We start from the raw sequence: 22164 nt of genomic DNA on the forward strand, positions 1-22164 counted from the left end.
GACGTAACACTGGGGAGGGTGAGGATACACAGGAGTCACATGGACAGTGGATGAGGTGAGGAGCTGAAGATGACATTTCCCTCTGCTTTTTCCCCATCACGCCTGACCCTGGGCTTTTTCTGGGAGCTCAGCTGGAGGGGGAGAATTTCGGGTGGGTATAGAGAGGCAGCAGGGAGCTGAGAGGGCCAGCAATGCCCATCAGATTGGACCTAACTGCTGAAGGAGGAACCGCTCACTGCAAGTGAAAGAGTGGTTCTGGGGATATGGCCGAAACCACCGAAACCCCGTGCCCTGCCCATGGACCAGCCTGGAATGGCGTTCTGGGCTGCGCGTCGAGAACATGTTTAGGTCAGAAGCCTATGGTAGAGGGGGCTGGGGCCTCAGGGGTGGTCCTTGCATGCCAGCTGGCCCACCTGTGTGGATGCGCACGTGATTCTTGTAGTTGGTGGCACTGGTGAAGCCACGGCCACAGTGGGGCTCGGGGCAGGTGTAGGGCCGCTCGCCCGTGTGGGTGCGCACATGTACCTTGCGGATGTTAGATGTGGTGAAGGAGCGGCCACAGCCCTCAAAGGGGCACCGGAAGGGGCGTTCACCTGTGGAGATGGGCTGTGTGAGGGTGGCTCTGAAGGGGTCTCACGGAGCAGGGCGAGCCCTGGGCTCAGAGCCGGGTCTGAACGGGGCAGGGCGGGCAGGGCCCAGCCTACCGGTGTGGGTCCGGACGTGCTTCTGCAGGTCTCCGGAGGTCTTGAAGGCCTTGCTGCACAGCTCCTCTGGGCACTTGTATGGCTTCTCACCAGTGTGGGTGCGCACGTGGCTCTTCAGCCCATATCCTGTTCGCGTGTGGGAGGGAGGGAAGGAGGGGTGAGAAGAGCATTGGGTGGGGCCTCATCCTCCACCAACTCTTCTTCCTAATTCAGAGGCTCTCCATCTTTAGGTCTGCTCGGCGAGGCTCCGGACCTCCTCTGGCACAAGAAGCCTGTGTCTGCCTCTATCCCACTCCTGGCTGGGCAGGTAAGAGGGGCCGGAGAAGCCCACTCTGCTCTCCTTCCCTCTCCAGGGGAAGCTGGTGCCGTTCCAGAACCAGTGTAAGAGGGAACCTAGAGAACCTATGGCTAAAGGGCCTCAATTCAGAGGGAAAATGAAGCCTAGAGGGATTCAACCGACCACCCGGCACCCCCAGCTGGTGGGTATCAGGGCTGACGCCGAGGCAGGTCTCTCTGCCAACCCCCAGCTCCTGCTGCCTCTTGCCTCTGTAACAGGGTTTCCTCCAGAGACGGCGCCCTGCATCAGAGCACTCCGACAGCAGTTTCTCCAGAAAGGCAGCCTGGTGCTTGGCTTCCTTGAGGGAGTTGCCAGAGCTAATCTAGAACCCTCTCCCCTCAACTGGAAGCAGTCCACCTTGGTCCCCATCCAGGTAGGTTACCTGTGGCAAAGGCCTTTCCACAGCTGGGGAAATCACACCTGTATGGACGGTCACCTGTATGAGCTCTCTCATGTACCTGTGAGGACAAGCAATCATGTAATTCAAAGGGACAAGGGTATGAATGGGCAGTTTAGTTCTCGTTAGGGCCCGGAGTATCAGCATTGGCCACCTCCTTTATTTTCCTTCCTCTTCAGCTGAGATGCCCCCTCCAGAGACCCTTCCCTGATTCTCTTCCCTCCTGCATTCTTCATGTGTGTCAAAGCCCTCTGTGCTGACTTTTCTGTACACTCATCTCTTCCTTCCAGGAGGCAATGAGCAACTCGAGGTCAGGGACCAGTTCCAGTCAAAGCGGGAAGGCAGAATTACAGCCTGCTGGGAAGATGGCAAGGCTAAAAGCTCTCTTCAGCAACCTTACCTTTAAGTGATGCGCGGTGGTATAGAGACGCCCACAGCCCTTGTAGCCGCAGCGGAATGCTCTGTCCCCAACCTGCTGTCCTTTGCCATTATGGGGAGCCTGGCTGTCATGCAGAACCTGAGGAAAAAAATCTTGGGGTCCCTATATGTATTCTCCTCAATGAAAGAAGGGAAGAGGTAGGACACAGGACCCAGCTGGCCCCTTAAGACCCAATAAATAGGGTTAAACCTACCAAAGGGGAGAAGTGCAACCTGGGTGACAGATCCAGATAGATGGAACAGACACCGGGGCATGCTGCAGAAGAAATGGGGCTGGCACGTGGAGTCACCACCCAGCTCTGATGGACAGAGGAATGACTAAATGTCATAGGGGCTGTGACAGCTTTGGGAGAAAGGGCATCTCTTAGACGGCTAGGTAAGGTAGGGGAGGAGCGGTCTGAACAGCCACACTTGAGCTGGGTGTTGACTCCACATGCCAGCTGCCCCTTCTTTTGACCACCAACCTAGGAGGCGCAACTCTGGACATGTTTATCCTCTGATGGGAGGAGATCCCTCCCTCCCTGGGGGAAACCTGTGTTTGGAAGGGGCATTAACAAGTGGCCTGCTGTGGGGATGAGCTCACCTGCGTTCACCGGAAGTGAGGTGGTCACAATCAACAAACTGCACAAGCGCCCAGGGCAGGGCCCGAAAGTCCCACCAGAAGCCTCAGCTCCAACCACGGCACCCGGCTATCTAACAAGTCGTTCCCTTCCCTTTCTCCTGCGAACACCCTTTTCACACCAGCCTCTGGCTTCGTGGAGCCCTTACTGTTCTTCTGCTTTCCTGGGCAGAGTCCTGCTGGGACTGTCCCTCAGTCTTTGTTTCTGGGACACTATGGCCTTCCAAGGAGCTCCTGAAACAGAACTCTGGAAGTCGTGGTGAGCAGGACACAAAAGAGGGAGACCAAATCCATGGCAAGGTCTGTCTAGTCAGCTCCAGGTCAAGGGGTCAAGCAGCTGACAAAGTTCCATGGATACTTAAGCAGCTGGTGGGTGGCAGGAGAGGGTCACAGGTGGCCAGGCCTGCTCGGCAGGCTAACCCGCTCAGGCGTTCGGATTTCATTCCCACGTCCCACTGGCTCTTGAGGTAATGAAGGGAATCAAGGAACTTCAGGGCTGGAGGCGACCTCTGAGATCATCTGGCCCCCTCTCATCGTATGAGACAGGAACAAGCTGAGGCCTAGGAGGGGAGTGACTTACCCAAGGTCAGACTAGGTAGAGGCAGAGCCAGCACAGATCTCAGGGCTCACAATTTAAAGCTCAGTTGTCTTTCCAACGTCCGTAAGCCTCAAATTAGGCTTCTAAAATACACCTGAAGGAACTGGAGTGGGAGTGGGCATAGCCCAGAGGGGCCTACTGCAAAGTTTTGTGCTTCAATTTGAAAAGACACGAGGATTTCCTTTTCTCTTTTATGATACAGCCACATTAGTTTTATTATAAAAATAACTCCCCCCAATCTTTGGGTAAAACGGGTGTTCCAGGAAGCCCTGCCACATCTGCCCTGAGGCGCTGCTGTTCATGGGGAGAGGGAACACCCTGGTTTGGAAAGCTCACAGATCTCTGTACCGGTTCCCCCTACGGGCAGGACCACGGCCCCAGCAGAGAGAGCTTAGACTGACTGATGTTTGGAAAGCCAAGATCCTTTTTCTTTGCAGCTGAGCTACTGTGCAAGCCTTGTGTTCCAAGAATCCCAGCTGCTCTGTTACATCTGCTCTTGTCACTGCCTACTGAGGTTATTTTCCCAAATGACTTAATAAGTCGCAGAGAAGAAATAAATACAAGAACATCTGACCTCCGTGGACTGGAAAACTAATAAAATTCACTGGCAAGGCAAGAGCTTTCTCAGACAGTACAGCCAAAGTGAAGCTGGGCCTAAATTCCCACCGTACGGATATCGCTGTTTCCTACAGCTGCCTTCCCTCTGCACAGACAGCATAAACAAGCGTTGAGTATACACAGCTGTCGGCGGCCCTGGCCAGGCTGTGATGCTTATCCGAGACGATGACGTGTGAGAGATAAGTCGGGGGAGCCAGTGTGGAGGGGCAAAGGAAGTAGTCCCGGCCATGTCCAGGCACAGGACTGCCCTTGTCCTCTAGAAAGGTGGCAGGTTTGGCAGGGCCAAAAGAGCTCACCTTGCTGGCGTACTGCTCCAGGGCCACAACTGTGTCCGCACTGAAGCCCTCATCATCCTCTGTGGCCAGGTCCTCCAAGCCCACCTCTGTCTGCACGGCCAGGATGGTGCTGTCGGATGGCACAGCCACGGGGTGGTGAATGTAGGCAGTGGAGCCATCTTCCAGCTGGACGGCTTCCAGGGCACTGGGGTCATAGCCCTCTGCAGGGAACATGCGGTTAGCCCAGATGCTGCACAAGGGCAAAAGACGCGGCTGGGACCTGGGCTTTAAGGTAACGAGAGGTACATACACCAAGGAGGGTTTTAACCTCGGGTTTCTCCTGGTCCCTCACTTTGGCGATTCACTCTGGCTGGCCTTCCTTCTGGGGCAGCCTCTCCTAAGGATGAGGTCTCCTATGGAGTACCGACTGGGAACCCACAAGCTCCGTGAGGACCCAAGGGGACCATCATCTTGGCCTAGATGACCACAAGAACCTCCTAACTGGTGGCCCCTCACCCCCTCATTCCCTCCAGGCAGCAGAGCATCCAGGGGGATCTCTGCAGGACACAAATGCGATCACGTTACCTGAGGCTCTAAACAGTTCAACCATGTTGCATCTGTCTCAGGATAAAGACCAAAACCCTTATCCTGAAGCTCCAGTGCTCTGGCTCCCGGCCTCTCTATTCAGCTTCAGCTCACCCACTCTGCCCTCACCCCCAGGACTTGAGCTCCTAGTAGTTCCTTGGACGTGCCGTTCTTTCTCCCCGCCCACCCCCGTTTCTGGACCATACATGCTGTTCCTTTTGTCTGGGGTACTGAACCCTCCCTACCACTGCTCTTCCCCAGCTAAGCCCACTTCACCCTCCAGCTCTCAGCTCAAGTGTCACTTCCCCAGAGAAGCCCTCCCTGAGCCTGAACCCCGTTTGCAATGATCAGTTCATCATGATGGTTCATTTCAGGCCTATTTCCCCCACTAGATTCTAGGAGAGTAAGGGCTATGTCCAACTCTGTTCTCTCTTATATACTCCACACCTAGTACCATGCCTGGCACGCAATAATTGCTCAAGAAACTACTTGTAGAAGGAATAATCAATTATTCTTCAATACCTTAAAAGCTTAATTCTTAAAAAAATGATAGTTAAGTTTTTAGTCCTGGTCTTCGATGACGTCATTGGGTCCTATTTAAAGCCCTAAGAATTTGTGGCTGTGCTGGAGCCAAAGCCGCCATCAAGGCCCAGGCTGCAGACCCCCGTGCTCAGCCTCCCGGGGGCAGAAACAGCTGTTCCTGTGGTCCACGCCAGGGAAGGCGGGCGAGCCTGCTGATGCAGGTGAGCTTGGAGACCACAGCTCCATGTCTCTGCCCCAGCTCCCAGGGTGCACAGCTCCAACCCCCAACCTCTGCCAGTTCTGCTTCCCTTCCTTCTTGCCAGTCGTGATAACTGTGACCCCACCTTTGGGTGTGCGGTGTATGTAGGCCATGCTGCCATCTTCCAGCTGCACGGGCTGTCCATCCTCAAAGGAAAGAGGTTCTGTAACGAGAGCAATGCCTGCCTTTCTCTGGAGCTCCGTGTCACAGAGGTGGGTCCTTCAGTGGGGGCTGCCTGGCCTGCCTCATGAGGCAGGGGTGTCTCAGGATGCCCTCACCTTTCTGCACTGTCACTTGGTGAATGTATGCAGTGGTCCCGTCCTCGAGCTGGATCACTTGCCCTTCAAGAAGCTTCTCTCCTGTGGAGGTGGAAATGGAGAGAAGCGGGCCAAGCCCAGAAGAGGGCTGAGGGACACATGCCTGTTTTAGCAGAGGCCTGTTGGAGGCACAGACCGTGTGTCTAAGCACAGGTGACATTCTCCATGTTACCTCATTCCCTCCCTCCCAGGCCTGTGCCTCAGAGGTACCGGGGGTAGAGACATCCTGCCATGAGGAACCCTATAGCTCCCGGCAGATTCCCTTCCTGTCACTCACAGGAGGAGCAACTTCCTTTATTATTCTACCCACACCTGGCAAAGTAGGGACTTCCAACCTGGCAGTAAGCTGCTGAGATTGAGCTAAATGGCAAACAAAGGATGCCCTGAAATGTGGGAAGGCCCCAGTGCATCAAAGTTCAGATCTGACTCAAACTAACTAAATCAAAATACATTCCCTTGTCTCCCACTGTGGCAGTATGCCAAGACCTAGACCCTCTGATAAGGCAATATAGCTTAGAGGTTAAAAGCAGTGGACTCTGGAACCAGTCAGGCCTCCTGGGTTTGAATTTCAGCTCTATCTCTTACTAGCTGTGTGATCTTGGACACCTTATTTAACCTCCCTGTGCCTCAGTTTCCTCTTCTAAGAGCAAAGGCTCTTAGGTTTAGAATTAGAATTAGATAGGCCTCTCCTTATGTCCAGTGAGTTTGAGAGGGAGAAGGGGTAAAGGAAGTGAGAAAGGGAAGAAGGAAAGGGAGACTGAAGACTTAATGACAAATGCTTTCTTTGTTCCTTTCTTTACAAGTTTCAGGTTTAGGAATTTGAGCTCCTATGATGTGGGAGAAGGACCAGACAGCTACTTCTGGCTCACCTCTGCTGATGTCTCCCACTCAGAAGAATTCCCAAACTTGTCCCCAAACTGAGTTTTCTTGGGTCAATAACTAACAGCTCTACAACCCAGCCAGAGGCAGGTAAGGTGGAGACAAAGATAAGAAGCAGGAGTGAAAGGCAGTTGAGATGAGGGGAGAGTGACTCCCCCTCTTCCCTCCCGCCCAGCAAGCAGTAAGCTACCCTGCCTTTTAACACTTTAGCTGTCCTGGCAAGGGCACCAGTACATGGGGTTCTGAAAGTGTCATCAGAGCTTCTGCTAGCGGAGTGGGTTCTGCTTCAAGGCGGGAAACAAGATGTTGAGAAGAGTTATTTGGGAAAAAATTTCAATCTAGAATTTCCTTTAACAAGCAGAGATGACAATGGGGAGAGGCAGGGGGGAGAAGAGCTGACCGTCAGGGCCCTCATTCCCCACTACAGAGGTGACTGTACGTTCCGGTTTGCCTGGAACGGTGCCAGCACCTTTATTCACAGCACGCTCTTCCACTCTCCAAAGTGTCGGCTTTGAACAACAGGTTTCACGCTTACCCTAATTATAGGTAACTGTCATAAAATTTTAGGGCTTCCGGCTGGCTAAGCTGGGCCCAGGCAGAGCTGCCTGCTGACAGAGATGAAAGTGTCCTGGTCAAGAGCATCAGAGGAGCTCACCAGCAAGAGAGCTGCCTTTCAGGACAGTGAGGTTCTGGTTCCTGAGGGCCAACTCTGCTCTCAGCAGTGTGAAATCTGTTGTGTGTGTGTGTGTGTGTGTGTGTGTGCACTCGTGTAAGCACACACTACAGCACCATGGAGGAGGCAGAGAACAGAGCCAGGAAGAGTGACAAGAGGAAGATATAAACGGAGAGGTGGGGGAGGCAAAGAGATCCAGACATAAGAAGACAAGATGTAAGAAAAGAGTGTGGCTTTCTCAGGCCAAGTGTTGCCACTTGTTTTGTATTCATTCAGTCAACCATTAATTCATAACAGAAGACTGAGGCATGGGAATTACCTGGGTCCACAGAGTAAACACAGCCCCAACTATAGTTCCTAAGTTCTTCCATCCCACTGAGACTGCTGCAAAGGGGCAAGACCTGTGATGGGAAGTCTGCAAACAGAGGGTTGCAGGCTTCACAAGTATTCTAGAGAAGTTCCATTACCACAAAAATGAAGCCAGCCAGACCCATACATCATCATATGGAACGAGCTTATTGATGAGTTTAAGGGGCCTCTTTGTCGTCGTCAGGAAGCAGATGATTTAAAATGAAATCAACAAACAATTTATCTGTAAGCTTGGGACCTGAAATACATTTCGACAATGTGTTGAAATGAAGGAGGGCAATGTTACAATGACAGTGCAGTCATGTGGATGGCGGTGCTTACAGAGTCCAGAAATGACAAAATAAAGAGTAGGAATGAGGCGGTGTTTGGTCAGTGCTGTCCAAGAAAGACACGCATGCCATCTGGCAAGCCTGAGAATGCTGGCGAGAAAGAAAGAGGCTGTCAGGATGGTGAGCGTCCCTGGCCAGAAGGCCCTGCCCTTCAACAATGCTCTGTTCTGACTCCACGCCCTCCTTGAGAATCTGAATTTCAGGTAAATCTGAATTTCAGATAAACAATGAAGTTTTTTTTAGTACTTGGTGTTATTATGTTACTGTTTTTAATATTTAATCCCATGTTTATACATGTCTTCCTCATGCAGTATGTGGAACATACTTATACTACAAAATTATTCGTTGTTTATCTGTAATTAAAATTTAACTAGGACTTCCCTGGTGGCACAGTGGTTAAGAATCTGCCTGCCAATGCAGGGAACATGGGTTTGAGCCCTAGTCCGGGAAGATCCCACATGCCACGGAGCAACTAAGCCCGTGCGCCACAACTACTTAGCCTGCGCTCTAGAGCCCGTGCTCCACAACAAGAGAAGCCACTGCAATGAGAAGCCCGTGCACCGCAGTGGAGAGTAGCCCCCGCTCACCACAACCAGAGAAAGCCCACGCACAGCAACGAAGACCCAACACAGCCAAAAATAAAAATAAATAAATAAAATAAAATAAAATAAAAAAATTTAACTGTGTGCCCTGTATTTTTATTTCTGGTCACCCTAGTGGGGTCTAAGGCATGAGATCTATGCCTGGGTGCCCCTCTGAACCTAGAAGAGTATCTTGTACATGGTAGATGCTCAGAAGATAGTTTGACTGCTTAAACTTGCTTAAATTAAAATGAACTGCTTCTAGAAAGCACTGAGAAACTGGAAAAGCAGGAAGTCACAACCAGCACTGTGTTCATCCATTCCAGAAATATTTATGAACCACTCACCACATGTCAGGAAACTGCCTTTCAGAGGTCTTGGCTCCTATAGCTAGGCTAGTCTGATTTTCTAGCCTGCCTACGTGGCATTTCATTTTAAGGAGTTCCCTTTCCATCAATCACCTTGAGAGATTCTCATGCAGAGCAGGTTGTGGCAAGCAGGCCGGAAGGCAGGATGGTCGTGAGACTCTGGGACAGGGACAGGGTGGGATTCTGAGGTCCCCGGAAATACCTTTGATAGCTTGCTGGACGTAGGCCGTCGTCCCGTCACTGAGGGTCACCGTCTGCAGCCCCAAGCTCTCCATGGCAAACTCCTGCTCGTACACTCAGACATGAAGTTGTCTTCTTCCCAGCACTGAGAGCCACAGCTGAGGTCAGAGATTTCCTTTGGCGTCACAAATCTGAGAAAACGGACAGTGTCATATTATGAGCTGCACGGCTTCCTCCTGCCGCAAGGACACAGTGACTGTGAAGGAGGCCAGCCAAGAAGAAAAAGAGGTGAATTTTTCAAAGTAGAGAACTATGTTGGTTTTTATTAAGAGAGTTCAAAATATACACACTTAAGAATTCTAAAGGTTGAGCATGCAAGAGAAGCATGCCAGCCAAATTGATTGTAAAGTAAGATTTCATTAATCAAAACCCACTTTTAAACTCGCTCCCCTTAGAAGGGAGCCCCACTGAAGGCAGGCGGCCAACCCCACTGCTGCTGGTTCTCTGTGACCATTCTGACATCTCTCCTGTGCTCAGATCTATCCATTCACCAGCCTTGTAAATATCACACAGGCATCAAAAACAGCACAAGTCCCCAACAGAACACACAATGTTCCCTACCCCAAGAACTGTTCCACTGTCCAGAACTGTCCAGCCACCCAGAATCAGTGGGGGTCATTCTTTTTTTTTTGGCCACATGGCTTGAGGGATCTTAGTTCCTGGACCAGGGATTGAACCTGGGCCCTCAGACTGAAAGCACTGAGTCCTAACCACTGGACCACCAGGGAATTCCCAGTAGGGCCATTCTTGATTCCTCCTTTTTCCTCAGAAGTCTAGGTACACCACCATCTTACAACATACACAAAAATTAACTCAAAATGGATTAAAGAATTGAATGTAAGACCTGACACCATAAAACTCCTAGAAGAAAACATGGGTGGTAAGCTCCGTGACATCAGTCCTGGAATGATTTTTTTCGGATTTGTCACCAAAGCAAAGGAAACAAAGGCAAAAATAAACAAATGGGACTAAAAAACTAAAAAGCTTCTGCACAGCAAAGGAAACAATCAACAAAATGAAAAGGCAACCTATTAAATGGGAGAAAATATTTGCAAATCATGTATCTGATAAGGGGTTAATATGCAAAATATACAAAGAACTCATATAACTCAATAGCAAAAAGCCAAACCATCCAACTGAAAAATAGGCAGATGATCTGAAAAGACATCTTTCCGAAGAAGACATATAAATGGCCAAAAGGTACATGAAAAGATGTTCAACATCCCTCATCACCAGTGAAATGCAAATCAAAACTACAATGAGATATCACCTCACACCTGTCAGAATGTCTATTACCAAAAAGACAAGAAAAAAACAAGTGTTGGCAAGGATGTGGAGAAAAGGGAACCCTTGTGTGCTATTGGTGGGAATGTAAATTGATGTAGCCACTATGGAAAACAGTATGGAGGATCCTCAAAAAATTAAAAATTTGATCCATGAATTCCATTTCTGGGTATTTGTCCAAAGAAAACAAAAACCTTAACTTGAAAAGATATATGCACCTCCATGTTCATTGCAGCATTATTTACAATAGCCAAGACATGGAAAACAACCTAAGTGTCCACTGACAGGTGAATGGCTAAGGAAGTTGTCACACTCACTCACACACACACACACACACACACACACACACACACACAATGGAATATTATTCAGCCACAAAAAAGAATGGAATCTTGCCATTTCGATAACATGGATGTACCCTGAGGAAGGACATTATGCTAAGTGAAATAAGTCAGGCAGAGAAAAAACAAACACTATGATCTCACTTACATGTGGAGTCTTAAAAAAGAAAACTAATGGATTCATAGATACAGAGAACAGATTGGTAATTGCCAGAGGCAGGGGTTGGGGGTAGGTAAAATGAGTAAAGGGAGTGAAAAGGTACAAACTTCCAGTTATAAAATAAGTCCTGGGGGATGTAATGTACGGCATGATGACTACAGTTAATAATACTGTAATGCACATTTGGAGTTGCTAAGAGAACGGATGTTAATTAGACTTACTGTGGTGATCATTTCACAATATATACAGATAGCGAATCATGTTATACACCTGAAACAAATGTAATGTTGTATGTCAATTATACCTTAATTTAAAAAATTAAAAGATAGACAAGTCTAGGTACCTAATTTCAGATGAGTATCACCTTGCACCTCTTGACTAATGTAAGAGCCTCCTAACATATGTCCTCAATAAATCGTTACCTGTTTCCTATTCATTTTGTAATACTGTGTCAGAATGTCTATGTACAGATCTAAATCTACCACTTCCTTGATTAAAACTCTTCAGTGGCTTCCTATCACCCTAAGAATTCATTCTCCTTGCAGGCAAGGCTGGTCACCTTATAAGTCCCTGCAGCCCTGGCTACTACCTCTTCCTGGCACTCACAATCCTGGAGTCACCTACTTCAGTACTTATCACTACCTCTTTAACACATGTTGCCTATACAAGACTTTGGGCTCCAGCCTGGCTCCTGGTTCACTGTGGGCTCTCCACAATTCCTTGTTCAGTGACTTACCAGGTCCTCGTGCCAGGAGGGAAGTGCTGGAGTGTCCTACTGGCAGCACTTGCTCTGCGTCTGCCGTAGTACAGAGCGTACTAGAGCCCCTGCTCTAGGCTCAGGGGTTAAGATTCTCTTTGCCACCCATCCATAGAATTCTCCTGGACCTGGAGTCTGGACTTCCTGCTTGGTTCTCACTACCTGCCAGCTGATCTCAATCAGTGCTGCCCAAACTGTCTTCACATCAGGGCACCCAGAGAGAAGGATATTTGTATGTCACACTTTGGATGTTGCTGCTTGAAGCCAGGAGCAAGCAGCTAGGGCTTTGGCAGCCCAAAGGGCTGATTGGATCAGTATTTTGACAAAACTATGGCCCAGTTGTGACACAATGGTTGGGATACTCTACCCTAGACTTGGCATCTTTATTCATTCATTCTGTCCATAAACATTTACTGAATGGGCTAAGCTCTGGGGATAGCAATACTACTACCACTAATAGTGAATACTGCTGGAGAGCTAACCATGTACTAGGCATTTACATATAGTAACTCGTTTAATCCCCCAAATGGTCCTTTAATTAAATACTATTATTATCCTTATTTTACAGTTGAGGGAGTTGAAGCCCAAGCCATTAACTTGTTCAAGGTTGCACAGCTAATAAATGGAAGAAGAGGATTTGAATCCAGGCCATCTGGCACCAGAGTGGGCTCTTAAGTAATCTACTCTGCTGCCTAATACAGAGGTTTTTAGCTGGAGTTTATGAACCCTGAAGCCACCTGGTAAAACTTTTATGGTGTGTGAGCTTGTACATTTTTCTGAAGAGAGTCCATGACTGTCATCTGAATCTTACAGGGATTAAAGGAGGTAAAGAACCACTGGCCTAGGAATTCCCACATCTGACTCCTCTTCTTTGGTCTACTAGGATCCTGGCAGTGACCCCAATGTTGCCCAGAGTCCTGATAACCCCCACATGGTCCCTATTTCATGAAAGCTCTGGTCCTGGCCTCTTTTCATCTGCTCCAGGACCTTCAACTTTCATTCTCTTGATCAGGGAGAGAAGTTCTTTTGGTAACCTGTTTTCATATAAACAGCATTGTGTCAGAAATAAGAATACACCTGAGAGACCTAGGTCGGAAAACAAAGCAGACTGTAGGTTGAAAAGGGATTACAAAATGGCCTCAGATCTTTATGGCTGGGCCCTGTGACTGCTGAAGCAATGGTTGGTTTGATTTAGCTCATCTGTATTCTATTGAGACTTTCTGAGGAAAATCTGTGCCATGGTTAAAAACACAGGCTCTGGTGTCAGCCTTGGTTCTAATCCAGACTTTACCTCTTTGATGCTGTGTACCCTTGGAAACTAACTGAACCTCTCTGAAACTTAGATGCTACTTCTAAAAAATGAGGATAATCGTGGCGCCTTCTTCAAACGTTGCTGTAAGGATGAAATGAGGTCACATATGTCAGCATTTAGCACAGTGATGGCACACAGGAAGTACTCGAGAAATTCTGGCTCTGAGGAAGAGGATGGAAGAGGAACCAAAAGGGATATGCTTTTGAAGTAATGGGTATTTCTAAAACAGCCAAGAGTACTGGCAACAGCTCGGGACCAGAAGTCTGCAGAAAGTCTTCTAACCTCGATTCTATCTTCTGTGACTGCCTCTTAATCTGTAAAATAAAGTGTTGGTCCAAATGACCCTAAAATTCTTTCCATTGTTCGTGCTAATAACACTTATCAAATATATAGTCCTTAATATGTGTCAGCTGCTGTTCAAAGCACTTTACCTATATTAACTCTTTTAATCTTAAAAATAATGCTATGAGGAAGTAGGTACACTATCCCCATTTTACAGATGAGGTGACTGAGGCTTAGAGGTGGAGTAATTTGTCCAAGGTCCCAGAACTAGTTAGTGCTGAAGCCAGGATCAAAGCCAGACTGGCTGGCCGCAGAGTCCATACCTCTCAATATCTGGTGCATTTCTTCCTTTTGCTAATCCACCGTGACACAACATCACCTCTCAAAACGCTTGAATACTGGTTGTTTAGCTTTCATCTCACCCACTGCAACTTAAAACCAGTTCTTCTAGACCTGGCCACATGGAAAGAGGGAAGAGCTGGTAGCCACATTTCCCAAAATAACAGTTTTTAGACTCAAAGAAAACAAATCTCCACTCTTTTACATGTTCTCATGTCCAGGCTAAATACAGTTTTCCTCCTTAAGCCTCATAATATACACCTTTAAAACAGTCTACTCTTGCTCTCCTACCTTTCCCTGACCTCTGAAGCTGCTTTCCAACAGAGCCTGACGGCAGGTGAGGAGAAGGTGCTTCCCGGCTGCCAGGCATGTACAAGTGTCTAATTGCCATTTTTCTCCCTTTCTTTTGTTAAATGATGAATCCTCCTGTGCCAGTACTAAACCAACAACAGTGACACTGGCAGAGCCAAAGAGAGGCTTGTGACTGCCTCAGGATGGCTGGGTCTGAGCAGTTCCCGCCTGTACTTGACATTTCAGATTCATAACTCCCGTGGCCCTCTGAGAAAGAGGAGGGGGAGCGGGGGAGCAGGGGCAACTGCTATGTTTTCTCCTTGGAGGGTGTAAGTTATACCAGATCCCTAATGACCTGAGCTGGGTATAGGGGAGAGCCAGTCTGGCGGAAAGGGGGGAGTGGGGAATAAGAGCATGACAAAAGGTAGGGATGAAAAGGGAGTCGGACACTCCCAGAATTAGCAGCAAGTCCAATTCCTGTTTGTTGCATTTTTAAATGAACTTAACCTACTGTTTGCTCTGATGCAGGAAACAACCTTATGGCTTCATAATATATAAATGTGTTTCCTATTGTAAACATAAATTTAAATTACCAGTGAGATAACATTTAGAAAAACTTTCTAGACACATAGAATCTTTAGGTCTCTCTATGAAAAAAGATGTGCTTAAATTGCCTCCCCAAAGCAGAAAAGTAAGAGAAATGACAGATGGGAAATGAAAGAGTAGCCACGTATTTGTGCTTCTCCACTTTGTCATGGTTTAGATCTAATCTGATCCACACCCAGGCTGGGCTTCGCCTTGACTACAGGCACCTGTTCACTAGTCTATCATTTTCTGCTAACCTGAACTCCCTGGTCGTTGGAGCAAGGCTTTATGTACTCTGCCTCAGCCAGCCCAGAGGGCAACTGTATTGAGAAGCCAAAAAAGAGAAAAACAGAACATTTGCTTGGAGAGAGAAGAATGCTCAACTTTGAAAAAAAAAAAATGACAATTTTCACTCAGATAATTCTTCATTTGGAAATATAGAAAACTTCTCAGAGAGGACAAAGCGACATTAGGTTGGGAGGGATGAAGGCTGAGGGAGTCAAGTGGCAAACAAATTAGAACGGGATTTGGAAGAGCTGTAGTAAAATGACTCAGTATTTGTGATTATAGAAGAAGACTTCAATGCACACACAAAAAGCCTAGTGAAACAGGCTTGGTTCTGTGGGTTTCCAAACACTAAAGAGAACACAGGAAATTAATAACAGAAACATATTTAAAACATCAGCTAAACACCTCTTTCCAAAAGGCACAAAGATGTTAAAAGCCCAAAGTACTTTTTAGTATGGTTCTTATTTGGCTACTACAATTTTATAGGCTTGAATTAGTCACAGAAAAGGGAGTATTTAGGCAAAGTGGATTATTTTCAATTCCAAAAGGGCAATGAAAATGCATACTCCTTTACTGCAGAATGGCATTCATTTAAACTAAAACGGATAACTTAAAAATCTAATTTTCGGCCAAATGTTTAAGTGAATTTTAACACCTTAGTTTGTAAACATTCAACAGAGCAAACATGGGGGAGTTTCAAACCCACCTTTAGTCCATGAAAAGAAAAGTGCAGAATAAAGGCAATTTGGCAGGGTTACCCTAAGGATATCACTTTACATCAACAAGCAAATTAATACAGATATGGTGAGGTTACATCTCAATTGTTTCTGGAATTCAGCCTGGGATCACTGCTGGCTTGAGAAGGGCTATTTGAAAATGAAACATTCCATCAGCATCAGGAGGAACTGGATCATCACGGTTATTTAGACACATCATGTTATTTAAAACATCACCCTGGGACAAAAAGGTTCCATTTATGTTACCAGTTCATCAAAATGGAACAACATCCAGATCTCAACCAGGATAAGCAGGGAGTTCTGGACTTTTGAAGCATAAGAAAATCAAGTCAAAAAGAAGAGTTGGCTTAAAAAAACCCTCGACGGGGTCCTCCCTGGTGGCGCAGTGGTTGAGAGTCCGCCTGCCGATGTGCAGGGGACGCTCGGGTTCGTGCCCCGGCCCGGGAGGATCCCACATGCCGCGGAGCGGCTGGGCCCGTGAGCCATGGTCGCTGATCCTGCGCGTCCGGAGCCTGTGCTCCGCAGCGGGAGAGGCCACGGCAGTGAGAGGCCCATGTACCGCAAAAAAAAACCCCCAAAAAAACAAACCTCGACATTAGGGGAAAATACTAAAGAAATAAAGCATAACACGTGATATTAAAAACACATATAACTGATAGATAACTAATAAGGACCTACTGTATAATACAGGGAACTCTACTCAATACTCTGTAATGACCTATATGGGAAAAGAATCTAAAAAGGAGTGGATATATGTATATGTACAACTGATTCACTTTGCTGTACAGCAGAAACTAATACAATATTGTAAATCAACTATACTCCAATGTAAATTTTAAAAAAAACACATGTAACTGAACTGTACACTTAAAAATGGTTAAGATGGCAAATCTTATGTTCTGTGTATTTTACCACAATAGAAGAAAAAACTAGGTAGAAAAGAAAACCACATGCAGACACTTACAAACCTCCAAAACCATTATCAAATTCCCACTGGACAAATAAGGCTACAATATGAATTCACATAAGCAAAAAACACTAATATTAAAAAAAAGTTTAATTAGTAATTAAAGAACAAGAAAGAATAATCATGATGATATTATACTTATCAAATTACCAAAAATCAAAGTAACAGTATTCACATCCAACAGACAATGAGATATCACTACACACCTATTACAGGAGCCAAAATTCAAAACACTGACAACACCAAATGCTGGTGGGAATGCAAAATGGCAGAGTAAAACGGTATTCTGCAAGACAGGCAGTTTCTTACAAAGCTAAACATATTCTTACCATAAGATCCAGAAATCCTATTCTTAGGTATTTACCCAAATGAGTTGAAAACTTATGTCCACAGAAAAACTTGCACATGGATGTTTATAGCAGCTTTATTCATAATTGCCCCAAACTGGAAGCAATCAAGATGCCTTTCAATAAACAAATTGTGGTACCTTCATACTATGGAATATTATTCAGCAATAAAAAGAGCTGTTAAGTCACGAAAAGACATGGAGGAAACTTAAAATGCATTTTGCTAAATCAAAGAAGCCAATCTGAAAAGGTTACATATAGTATCATTCCAACTATATGATGTTCTGGAAAAGGAAAAACTATAGAGACAGTGGAAAGATCAGTGGTTGCCAAGGGTGTAGGGCGAGGGGAGGAGGGATGAACAGGTGGAGCACAGGTCATTTTTAGAGCAGTGAAACTATTCTGCATAACTCTGTAATGGTGGATAACTGACATCATACGTTTGTCAAAACCCATAGAATGTACAACACAAAGAGTGAACCATAATTGTAAACTATGGACTTTAATTAATAATAATGCCTCAACATTGGTTTATCAATTGTAGCACATATACTACACCAATGTAAGATGTTAGCAGGGGAAACTGGGAACTGGGGGTGGGGGGTTGGGGAAGAAGGGAGTATATGGGAACTCTCTGTACTTTCTGTTCAGTTTTTCTGCAAACCTAAAACTGCTCTAAGAAACAGTCTATTAATTACAAAAAAAATAATTTGAACCAACAGTGTTGGCAAGGCCAGGAGAGGCGGGCGCAAGCGTGCATTGCTAATGGCACTATAGGGGCTCCAGGTTCTCCAGAGAACAATCTGTCAATGCTTAACCCCACCAGGAAAGGTTCAGGATCTGAGATCTAATCACCTCATCTTCATAATTCATCCCACGAAAAGAATGGACAGAAAACAAGAGCTACTTGCACAGGATGCTTGTTTAAACGTTTCAGACAAGAACCACGAAGACCATCTGGATTAGTGCAGGAGGGTTAACAAATCAACGCTAAGTGAAAAAAGACGAGGCTGAACACTCATCCAGTTCCAACTCGCAGAAACCTAAACTCCAAGTGAGAAGAGGGCAGAAGAGGCCAAAATGAAATGAACAGTAGTACTAAAAGGAGGGGGTATAATCTTTAAAAAAAAAAAAAAAAGTCGCTGAAATGAAAAGATACCAGCATTGAGCTGAGAGGCAGCTCTACAGTGGACACTAAACCCGTCTGCTTGGTTGCCCAGCTCCGCCCTCTGGGAGTTCTCCTTTACTCTCCCCACAGCCTTCCTATGATTGATACTACTGGCATCTCATCCCTCCTTGGTTCTGCAAAGACAGATACCTATTCTTCCTCTAATTTATGCCAATTTAAGTTCTGAGGTAGGGAACTTCTTCCTCTAGGATTTTTTCTTCCTTTCTTCTCTTATAACCACCAGAGGTCCAGTTACTCTTTAAAATATATCATTGTGGTATTCTTCAAACTGGGCTGTGTGGTACTTTGTGTGTCTTGTGGAATAGAGTGTCACAGTGGGGCCCCATGATTCAGTATCCTATGTTGAAGGTAGTCTGTATATTCTTAACTCAAAGCAATGTCCCTGTGTGACTTCCCTGGCTGTCCAGTGGTTAAGGCGCCACACTGCCACTGCAGGGGGTGCGAGTTTGATCGCTGGTCGGGGAACTAGGATCCCTCATGCCACGCTGCGGCCAAAAAAAAGGAAAAAGCAATGTCCCTGAGGCTGTGGGGAAACAAGCACAGTCCTACATTGTTGGTGGGAGTATTCATTGGTATAAGCTCTATGTCGGGCAATTTGGCAGTTATCAATCAAAATTACAAATGTACACACCATCTGACCCAGCAACTTCATGTCTAGTCTACAGGTAGACGTATATGTGTGGAAAATGGCACACGTCCAAGGTTATTCATGGCATCCCTGCATGTAATAATAGCAAAAAAATTCCAAACAGCATAAATGTCTATCAATACAGAACTTCCTTATTATGTAGACATAAATAAATGAGGATGTTCCTTACATACTGACATGGAAGATCTCCAAAATATATTGAATAAAAATTTCAAGGTACAAAACAGTGCCTTTTGTATGCTGCCACTGCCATAAAAAATCTATGGAAAGACAGTGAAACAATTACTAACCAAGGTGGAAGGATAACTGAGTGACGGGCACAGCGATGGAAGGGTGACTTTTCACTACATATCTTTCACACTTACAAAAAAAATTTTAAGCTCTGTGAATGTGTTACCTATGTAAAATAAATAAATAAAAATATAAGAATAAAAGAAGAAAGTCTAAAAGCAAGCTTTGCACTCCTTGTGTTGGCTAGAGGAATATCTATGATTCTCCCCTAACAAGGCATGGCTACTCCAGGGCTGACAGGATAGATTCCATGATGTACCAGTTTGTAGCAAAACCACATCTGAAAACTCAGCTTTCCAATTCATGGATGCCATTCTCACTACCAGATGGAAACCTGATCAAGCTGAGCATGAAGCAACGGCAAATCTACATAGGAGCTGAGGACATACTGGCTCCCCAGCCTGGTATGACCCCAGGCTGGTCAAGAGGGTGGGTCTGGCTGAAGTGGCAGATGAGCAGGGGCTGCTTTTCTCCCTCACTGCTTCTGTGGCTTTGGGACAGTACCTCCTAGATTGAAAGGATGATCTTCTCAGACAGAGAGAACTTTGGTCTTAGGTACCCCTGCCACACCTTCTACATCTAAGGCTTGGGTCAGTTCTACAATCTCAAGGAGCTCCCAGTTCCTTGAGCTTATCTTAACTGCATGGGTCTCATGCTTTATCAGCTATCCCAAAGCAGCAGGGACTTCCAACAAACGAAAAGTTATGCAGTGAGAAACAGTACCAGGCTAACAAGTTACATCTGGGCTTCTCTGAGATGAAGCATTACGGAAGGCAAGCGTTAACCAGGAAGCAGTAGAAGAAGCGCTCTGACTTCCAGCTGGTGTCAGTCTAATACACTGAAGCTTTGAAACATCCCAGATCTTTCTGAACTATAAGTGAGGAGCCCAAGTAGGCTCTGCACTTCGAGCAGCAAAACAGAGACATAGGATTTGTGAGACCCTCACACGGACACTCACATTTCCATACCTTGACTGACAGCTGCCAGGGCAAGAGGCATCTGAGGTTCTGTCAGTAGCTTAAGGCCACCAGTTAAAGATAATAGCTTCAGGGCTTCCCTGGTGGTGCAGTGGTTAAGAATTCGCCTGCCAATGCAGGGGACATGGGGTTCGAGCCCTGGTCCAGGAAGATCCCGCATGCCACGGAGCAACTAAGCCCATGCGCCACAACTACTGAGCCTGTGCTCCAGAGCCCGTGAGCCTCAACTACTGAAGCCCGCGAGCCACAACTACTGAAGCCTGCACGCCTAGAGCCCACGCTCTGCAACGAGAAGCCACTGCAATGAGAAGCCCGCGCACCGCAAGGAAGAGTAGCCCCAGCTCGCCACAACTAGAGAAAGCCCGTGCGTAGCAACGAAGACCCAATACAGCCAAAAATAATAAATAAATAAAATAAATTTATTTTTAAAAAAAGATAATGGCTTCAGCTGCACTTGGATTTGTAGCTCAGTTGTTCTTTTTTTTTTTTTATTACTCACCAGAACAAAATTTTCCCATTCTGTTAAGTGAAAGATGCTAGTTACATATCCACTCTAATTTTGTGAGTGACTGGATCATTAAGATGGGTTATATCTCGTATTTTATAAATTAATTAATTAATTTATTTTTGACCGCACTGCATGGCATACAGGATGTGGGATCTTAGTTCCCCGACCAGGGATTGAACCTGTGCCCCCTACAGTGGAAGTGCGCAGTCCTAACCACTGGACCACCAGGGAATTCCCTATATCTTGTATTCTTGTTTAGCTGGTCAGAGACTCTCCTTAAAATATAAGCATCAACATCTAAATGACACAAGGATTAGACGTCTGTGCTTCCAGATGCAGTGAAGGGATTACTCTGCCAGGTTTTTTTTTTCCTTAAACTCAACTTTCTTGGGGTGAAAATCACACATCCTACTTTCTGCTAAACTGATTATAATTTAAGTTCCTGGAGAGCATGCATTTCAGCTTAATCAGCACCAAACAAAGAATGTGCCCACAGATACTAAATGAATAATACTACTAGGCCACATAATTAACTAAACTCTTTAGCTCAAATTTGAATCCTAAATCAACCCTACTTATTGTGAATTAGATCTAACTGAGACCAGATTTGAAACCCTTCATCTAGGGACTTCCCTGGCGGTCCAGTGGCTAAGACTCTGTGCTTCTAATGCAGGGGGCGCAGGTTTGATCCCTGGTTGGGGAACTAAGATCCCACCTGCTTCGTAGTGCGGCCAAAAAAAAGAAAGAAACCCTTCATCTGCTACAGAACTATAAGCTCCCTAAGAGAAGTTCCTGGCAGAGGAGTAAATGCTGAGTGCAAGAATGAAGGAGCGTGGGGGACTTCCCTGGTGGAGCAGTGGTTAAGACTCCACACTCCCAATGCAGGTGGCCTGGGTTCGACCCCTGGTCAGGGAAGTAGGTCCCTCATGCATGCTGCAACTAAGAGTTCACCTGCCACAATTAAGGAGCCCACAAGCCGCAACTAAGGAGCCCGTGTGCCGCAACTAAGACTCAGCACAACCAAATAAATATTAAAAAGAACGAAGGAGGGAAGGAACTGAGTCCCACCACCCCAGCTCTTCCTCCAGCCCTAGCTAGGATGCCCACTTTTTCCTCACTTGGATTACCATCTTGCCTCATCTCCAACATCCACGTAGTTTTCTCCCAGACCCAGGTCAAGAACAAGCTTTCCCTGGCCAACACCGCACCAGACCATCAGACTCCAGCCTACTCCCTCTATACTCAGCAGTGAAGCTACACCAGGAGGTTCGTCTGTAGTGTTCCACGAGGGCACGGATGCTTCTCTCTGTCATCGGATCCTGAGTTCAGTGCCCAGAACATGGCAGGCACTAACTGGGTATTGCTTTAGCAAAGGAAGGGAGGCCTCTTACCACCAACGCCACTACACTGTGTAGAGCTCAGCAGTTTCCAACATCCTCTCAGATATACGTACAGTTATATTATCTCTCTTGCTCTATGCACTACTTCATCGACTCTCACACAGTAGGAGCTGAGAAGACAACTCATTTCTAGTCTAAAGCTACCATTTTGCAGATGAAGAAACAGGCCAGAGCTGCCAGAGGAGTCTGAAAGGGTCACAGAGCTACCTGGTGGCAGAGCCGGGTCTCACACCTGAGCCGCTAGTGTTCTTCCCACCATACTCCTTTGTCTCTTGCCCAGTAATAGTGTTCTTTCAGTTCCCAGGAGGGCAGAAATTGACTAGCAAGTCTAACAGACTTGTATATCCAGCTG

The 22164-nt window shown here is 46.5% G+C and overlaps 1 protein-coding gene across 2 annotated transcripts in view; it reads right to left on the minus strand.

Moving 5' to 3' along the window:
- The window catches only part of ZNF76 (zinc finger protein 76), a 31283-nt gene that overhangs the window by 3787 nt on the left and 5332 nt on the right, over window positions 1-22164 (minus strand). For both annotated transcript variants that reach the window (XM_082664080.1, XM_082664079.1), the window contains exons 2-9: window positions 9071-9239; window positions 5631-5711; window positions 5438-5515; window positions 4008-4207; window positions 1839-1955; window positions 1424-1499; window positions 705-830; window positions 414-593 (exon numbers count right to left, since the gene is read on the minus strand). In XM_082664080.1, coding sequence (XP_082520206.1) covers window positions 414-593; window positions 705-830; window positions 1424-1499; window positions 1839-1955; window positions 4008-4207; window positions 5438-5515; window positions 5631-5711; window positions 9071-9143 — 931 coding nt within the window. In that variant the 5' untranslated portion in view covers window positions 9144-9239. The remainder of the gene's footprint in view (window positions 1-413; window positions 594-704; window positions 831-1423; window positions 1500-1838; window positions 1956-4007; window positions 4208-5437; window positions 5516-5630; window positions 5712-9070; window positions 9240-22164) is intronic.

This window comes from Grampus griseus (assembly GCF_964374135.1).
Source record: "Grampus griseus genome assembly, chromosome: 10".
NCBI lineage: Eukaryota > Metazoa > Chordata > Mammalia > Artiodactyla > Delphinidae > Grampus > Grampus griseus.